The sequence below is a fragment of the Nansenia antarctica genome (genome assembly GCF_963989245.1).
Source record: "Nansenia antarctica genome assembly, chromosome: 4".
NCBI lineage: Eukaryota > Metazoa > Chordata > Actinopteri > Argentiniformes > Microstomatidae > Nansenia > Nansenia antarctica.
In genome coordinates this window covers 64,196,032-64,203,316 of record NC_137689.1, presented here as the reverse complement: position 1 = coordinate 64,203,316, position 7,285 = coordinate 64,196,032, and the positions used below count along the sequence as shown (strand labels likewise).

Below are 7,285 nucleotides of genomic sequence, written 5' to 3'. Positions count from 1 at the left end.
GCACACACGCACACACGCACACACGCACACACGCACACACATACACACACACACACACACACACACACACACACACACACAGGTTACGTCTCTGCCTTTCACACATGATGCTAACATCTCCCTCCCGGTCCACGACTGTGTCCAGCGGGTCACTCTCACCCTCCGTCCACCGCGTCCACCACCTTGACATCGATCTCCAGCTCGTTGAGAGAGTACAACATCCTGTCTCTCCGGTCCTGGCGCCGACGCAGGTTGATCAGGTACACCTAGGGGTCAGACAGGGGTCAGAGAGGGATCAAAAGCACAGTGATCCATAGCAGAGTGGTCCGTAGACCAACATGATAACACGACATCAACCATTCACTCATCATCAAAGTTCAGTCAGGACACTCGTTTTAAGATTGTTGAATGAAAAATGTTAGTACATTAAGTTTGCCATAATTGGATGGCTCCGCTCTGTCTAGTTCCCCGCCTGAAGTTTAACGACATAATATACAACATAACATAAGGCAAGGAGTCCGTGACTTATCAAACCCCCCTGTAGATAGGAAAACACAGTGCAAGCGAGCGGGTGGAGGCTGGAGCGGTAGCCACAGGCTATGAGAGTTAACCTGTTTAACCATGGTAGAGTTTAGCATAACTCGGCCCTTTTAAGCCTTATCCCTCCTGAGACATGTGAGGTGTTTTGCATACGTCTGCACCGTTAGCAAAACAGCTGCACCGTTTTGACTTAAAGTGTCCTGTCTGAACTAGCATAAACGTCATGGGTGTGTCTCACCTCATCAAAGCCCATGAGGTCCCTCTGTTTGGGGAAGAGGTGCACGTAGCGTGAAGGGATCATGGGCGGTCCTTCAACTGAGGGAGGAAAATCATTGAGTTTCTCTAGTTTCTCTGCTAATTCCCTAAATGTTACACATCTTGGAACATGTTGCAACAACACAAGAATAACTATATACACATACTGTATAGGCTTTTCTAATACACTTAACTCCTAACTCCTTTTCCTAGCAACAATACTTTGAATTAATTGAATGGCTACAAAATTATCATAATTTATGCATTTCTAGTGGATAAAGTCGCCCGTTGCACCAGTAGCGTAGGCAGACATTTACTTTAGGGCGGGCCTGTATAAAATAGGGTGGGCCAGCTTTTTTGTTTTGTTTTGTTTCAGTTCATATTCATGGTCCTACTTTTGTTTGCATCCATCAAACACGTTTCCAATGCGATGTATATCAGAGGACACCCCGCACGCATTGATTTACAGTTGATCAAGTACAGTAGCCTTCGTCAAGTCGGCTTTCGAGCGGTAAAAGTCCACACCGGATTCGGCAAACACAGTAGCCTTACCGGAAATCAGTTCCGTTGTTCAGAGGATAAAACACATACAACAGTAATTCAACTTGATATTTTCTTATTTGTGTGGGTTTGAATGGTCGGATATTCTCAATGGGTGAATCCTATTTTTTTTTCATAATAATGAGAAAATAAATTACACCGAAGCTTTCTCACGGTGGGCCCATGAGTAAAGTGGGCCCGCCCTGGGCCTAACGTGGCTACGCTACTGCGTTGCACTCTAGAATGTTGACCATTTGGGCGTCTTTATTCACCCTCTGCACTGAATGTGTTAACAGAAAACCTTTAATTATAAAACATTTCTGCTCACTCATGGCTTCAAGGACCAGATGAACAAAGTTGATGCGGTCGTCATCGATGGTGTGGTGAGGCTTGGCCGGAACGTTCAAGTATCCATATCGCACTTTGTTGGTCAGATACATCTGTACCTCTGACGAAGGAAGCACATTCCAAAAACAACACCGTGATTAAAAAGCCACAGTATGTGTGTGTGTGTGTGTGTGTGTGTGTGTGTGTGTGTGTGTGTGTGTGTGTGTGTGTGTGTGTGTGCACACTAACTAGGTAGTAGTGGGGATTATTCACTGAATCCATTGCATTGCTTTGCAATATTTTGGCTTGACTAGAGTATGTGATTGATTTTCAACAATGTTGACATCTATTTACATTTTTCAGAATAAAAGTCTGAACATTTGGTTGGTTCCTCCTTTCACTAGCTGCCGTCACATATACATTAATGATTTTTATTGCACCTTGTCTTTAACAATGTTTTTGAAAACATTGTGATTATTCAACCAGAGTTCTAGTAAACAGTCAGAAAATGCATTGCAATTCATGCAAACTCTAGTTGCAGTATTCAAAACTCCCATGGGATTATGTCTCATTGGGTTTATTCAAATTATTACGATTAAGATGGCCAACTTTGTTCCAACTGTGACATCATAAGCAATACTGTTTTGTGGCAGCATAACACAGGCAGGTGACTTACAATACCCTGACCACCAGAGGGCGCCCCAGCATCCTTACCTGCGGCACGGCAGGAGAAGGCGAAGACGATGATGTCATCAAAAGGCCAGGAGTAGTCCTGATGCGGGGGGTGGAAGGCCAGCTTCTTCATGCCCGCCTTGCGCAGGTCCAGCAGCATGGTAGAGTGCACCATGGGAACAGGGTAGCAACCTGTACGGTGGCGGTGGCGGGTGGGGAAGTACTCTGCCGTGCGCCGGTAGTAACCCTGAGAGTATTTACATTTCAGTGTGATCAGTCTGCACTGATGGAATCAGGATGCATGGAATATGAAGTATATCAAGAAAAGAGTTTCCCGGGACGCAACTTGATCCCTTCAAAGAGGTTTTATTTGCGGACACTTTTCAGAGTAAGCTCCTTCGTGAAAGCATCATGTGACATGTTTAAAGGGATCAAATTGCCCCCTAGAAACGATAAAATATAGAACATACAGATACAGTTAATTAGGATAATAGTACAATCATAAATAATACAGGAGTGTGAAAAGTATAATATGATAATAGCATGGCAATGTAGCAGGCTCTTTTCGCCAAGAGCAAATAAATCAGTAGAAGTCGACCACACATAATGTCAACCTGGCTCTAAACAACAGAGGGTTGCCATGGGTAGCAGTAACAGACACACCGCTAGCTAGCTTACAGTTCCAGACCAGACTGGGCTCGGTTGTGGGTGAATCAAACTCTCAATAAAAACACAACGTCATTCTGCCTATTTTCTGAATTAGTTTCAACATGTTTGTGTATATGAACATACAGAGAATAAAGGTTTATGGTGATTGTGTATATAACAAAAAGGTTTATACTTAAAATGTGTAATAAAATAAATGTTGGGCCTAACCCCCCCCCCCAGAGAGAAGTATCCTAATTGAGAGAGAAGTACCCTAATTGAGAGAGAAGTATCCTAATTGAGAGGGAAGTACCCTAATTGAGAGAGAAGTATCCTAATTGAGAGGGAAGTACCCTATGTGAGTGTGTCCCATCTGAGTGTAGTACCTTACCTGGGGTGTGATGCCACACCAGTAGTTAGAGTCATCTGAGTGTATACCTTACCTGGGGTGTGATGCCACACCAGTAGTTAGAGTAGGCTCCCTGGGAGTCCAGCATGGGAGAGACGACAGACTTGTTCTCTGCTATCAGTAGGTTGAGCGTCTCCGGGTTGGTCAGAATGTTGTCTGTGTCGGCGTACTGGATGAGGAGACAGAAAGGTGTGTGTGTGTGTGTGTGTGTGTGAGTGTGTTTGTCACAGACTGCTAACAAGGTAAGGAAACAAATATGATCATTTTGTAATTTGGGTGAACTATCCCTTTAATGTGAGGGAGAAGCAGTGATCTCAGGTTGGGTGTGTTCAGAGTGAAAATGAGGTTAGGGTGAAAAACGAGGTGTTATTTCATCTTCCGCCATAGACTGAAGGCCCATTAAGGCCACCTTAACTGTCCCTCCTGAGACATCTACTTACCCTCTACCCCCATGTACAGTTTCTCCAGTGTCCCCATAATTAAAAAATATAATAATAAATACATTTAAGATCTTCTTCTTGCATGACCACTGCCAATGGCCCCAGGCCTGAGCATAGATTACTTTTTCCTGCTATGATTGGTGGACAGATGATTCACTGTTGTTGTTGTTGTAGCTCAGAACTGTATCAGTGTGAGTGACACTATTTCCAAACACAGACCACAGACCTTGGAAAAACACTGACCTGGGAAAAACAGCTGTTAGCCAGTAAGGTCTGAAAAAGTGGAAAGAATTCCAAGTGATACTAAAACTAGCCTCTCTTTAGGTCGCTCTTAGTTGGTTACAAAGGACTGTTCATGAATTGTATGAAATTGTATCTTGTGTTTGTTTTGGTTTATTTTCTTGTTTGTATCCTATGTATTTGTATCATGTGTATTGCAGGGCTCCTTTGAAAAAGGTCTGGGGGCTATTCCACGAAGCTCGATAAAGTTCTAAGCCTCGATAAAGTTCTAAGCCTCGATAATGTTAGCTTGCGTTCGGTTCCATCAATGTGGCTCAAATAATTTGCTGCTTGGTTGAGCTACTTCTGAGTCAGATATAATTGTCGCGACCAGGCTAAAACACTGGCTAAAGTAAGACGTGCGTCAAAAAAGGCTCACAGGCGGAAACTACATCCCCGAAAAACATGTGTCTTTTAGGAAATATTAGTTCCCACTTCACACGAGATAGATAGATTAGATAGTTTGACTGTGTGATAGATAGATAATTTGATATTTTGAAAGTGTGATCGATCGATAGATAGTTTGATTGTGTGATAAATAACTTGATATTTTGAAAGTGTGATAGATAGATCGATAGATCAATAAAGAAAAGAGTGTAAAAAAAAAAAGTAATTGTCTCAACTTGCATTGCTGTCATCACAGCGGTCTGGCTGGCGCAGTGGTTAAGGCAGCCGGCTGGAGTTCCAAAGGTTGTGAGTTCGAGACTTGACTAAGTGATTCTTTTTTTTTACATTTAACCGAAGATTTCATGCAAAGTTTTCAAACACCATTGTAATCGTGTCAGTTCTTGTAAATTAGCCTGCACCATAATTTTATAGCCTACATACTTTTTTAGATGAGATTTTAGATTAGATTCAGACAACGAAATGCAGTAAAAAGTGCGTCTGAAGAGGGATTTGAACCACCGATATAAAATGACGAATAAATCCTATGGCAGCGGTCGATACCACTAGGCCATTGTGGCGATATGACGGTTTGTAGCCTGCTGCTGATATCACGACAGTAGTAACTATTCATTTATTAAAATATGAACATATAACAATAACTGGGGCTAGTATGACCTACGCATTTAATCGGTCAGCAATTTCTTGCCAAACCATTTCCCTCGCCTTGTTAATTGCGGCAGTATTGCACTATTTTACATCTTATTTTTCCGTCTTCATAAAAATCAATAATTCGGAATGCTGCGCAAATGTAGGACCCCTGCAGAGTGGAGTATCTTCATTTCGACAGATCGACTCTTCGGGGCTCTTTATGTCTGCGTGCACGCGCCCATATCGAAGATTTATAAGCCTGTCTTCTGTGAACACTGATGACACAAGGCTGATCCTCGTTCGAGGAATCACCTGAGGCTTGAATTCCAATCTCGAGTTGCCTGATCGCCGCATTTATTTCAATCGCCGCTATACTGATCCACCTTTAGTGGAATGGCCCCCTGGTCTCAATGTCAACAAAAACAAGAATAGGCTACAAATGGGACCTACCAGGATGTAGTCAGCCCAGTGTTTGGTGGCGCAGTTGAGAGCCGCCTGTTTGAGCTTCATCAGGTACTCATATCGGCCACTGCTCCAGTGTTTGGGACCGCTCTCCCCCGGATAGGACCTGACCAGACATGGAGAGCATCAGAATCACACATGCATGCACACACTCACATGCACGCCCACACGTATGCACACGTAAGCATGCATGCACAAGCACACACACACACACACACACACACACACACACACACTTAACACACACACTTAACACACACACACACACACACACACACACACACACACACTTAACACACACACTTAACGCACACACACCCACACACTAGTCCTGTGGGAAACCACTCAGACAAGCAGAGGCGTGCTCCTGACCTCAGGCAGCACTTTGAATCTCCTGACCTGGTACACCACAGTATTGGCATCAAAACACAAACTAACGCTGGACTCACGTGGGCTGTTCCATAGGCCTCCACTCTACGTAGTGGTAGAACTTCTGCATGGTCGTTAACCATTCCCTGAGCACGGATGTGGTGTTGTCTGCATTGTGATCTGTTGCTGCCCTGAGGAAACAATACACACCGTTTAAAACTGCCATGCAGAAGTAGAGAAAACCATCACACACACACACACACACACACACACACACACACACACACACACACACCATTTACCATAATAAAATGCACAAGACATCATGTCTACATTCAAAGAAAGACAGGATAAATATTCTATGTGCAATGACATAAAATGACATCTCTAAACTACCGTACATGCCTTACTGTACCTATCACTATCATTGTCATGTTTTTTACATCAGGTTCTTATATCACTATTTGCACTTCTGGTTAGATGCTAAACTGCATTCCGTTGTCTAATACTTGTACTCTGCAATGACAATAAAGTTGAATGTAATCTAAATCTAATCTAATAAATAAATAACATATAAATACATTTGCATAGGGTTAACAATCGATTAAATATCAACTTCATTAATTATATGTAGTCATATTCTGGGGGGGGGGTTATGAGATCTGAAGTAGAGAAATCCACTGGGAAAGCTCGGTCTGAGATATTAACAACCGCAGAGATTGGGTGAACAAGGGGGAGATGGGGTGGAAAGAGAGACGGGGGGAGACAGACGGGGGCGCATTCTTAATCTAATCTAAATGCGATTGACCTCTGAGTCTGTACGGCTGGACGTTTAACAAAAGGAACTTCGGACAAATCGCTGCTAAACAACTGTGCAGCTGTAACCTACCAGACAGAGATGCGGTCCTTGGGGTAGTTCAGTCTCTCCAGGGCTCCAAGGTAGTACGGCAACGAATGCGCTGCGTTCCGGGCAATAATAGCAATAAGTACCGTGGGCGCCTGCATTTGAGATTCTTCGGGATATTTTTCCTCCGAAAAGTAACAATCTATTGTACTCACGAAGCCCCCTAAAACTAAAAACCAAAGCAACATGGTGGAAATACGACGGCTGTCCCACCACTACTGCAAGTCGTCCCAACCCGCGTCAGCACTACAGGAAAAAGGCTTTACTTTAGCCCCTCTACACGGAGCTCTCTTTCCGTGCCCAAACCCAAAACCCAAACAGCGACGTTCAACGATAGAAGGTTTTAAATTACACTTCCGCACATCCTTGTAGGGATTTATAATCTCTCTGGTGCTGCTTTTCAAGTCT

General features: G+C 43.5%; 1 protein-coding gene across 1 annotated transcript in view; it reads right to left on the bottom strand.

Moving 5' to 3' along the window:
• cercam (cerebral endothelial cell adhesion molecule) overlaps positions 1–7,065 on the bottom strand; it is a gene marked incomplete at both ends in the record, with an annotated part of 10,497 nt that extends 3,432 nt beyond the window's left edge. Inside the window, 8 exons of the mRNA XM_080529602.1 lie at positions 160–266; positions 779–855; positions 1,664–1,783; positions 2,377–2,581; positions 3,423–3,557; positions 5,593–5,710; positions 6,054–6,164; positions 6,863–7,065. Coding sequence (XP_080385728.1) covers positions 160–266; positions 779–855; positions 1,664–1,783; positions 2,377–2,581; positions 3,423–3,557; positions 5,593–5,710; positions 6,054–6,164; positions 6,863–7,065 — 1,076 coding nt within the window. The remainder of the gene's footprint in view (positions 1–159; positions 267–778; positions 856–1,663; positions 1,784–2,376; positions 2,582–3,422; positions 3,558–5,592; positions 5,711–6,053; positions 6,165–6,862) is intronic.
• Between the last annotated feature and the right edge of the window lie 220 nt (positions 7,066–7,285).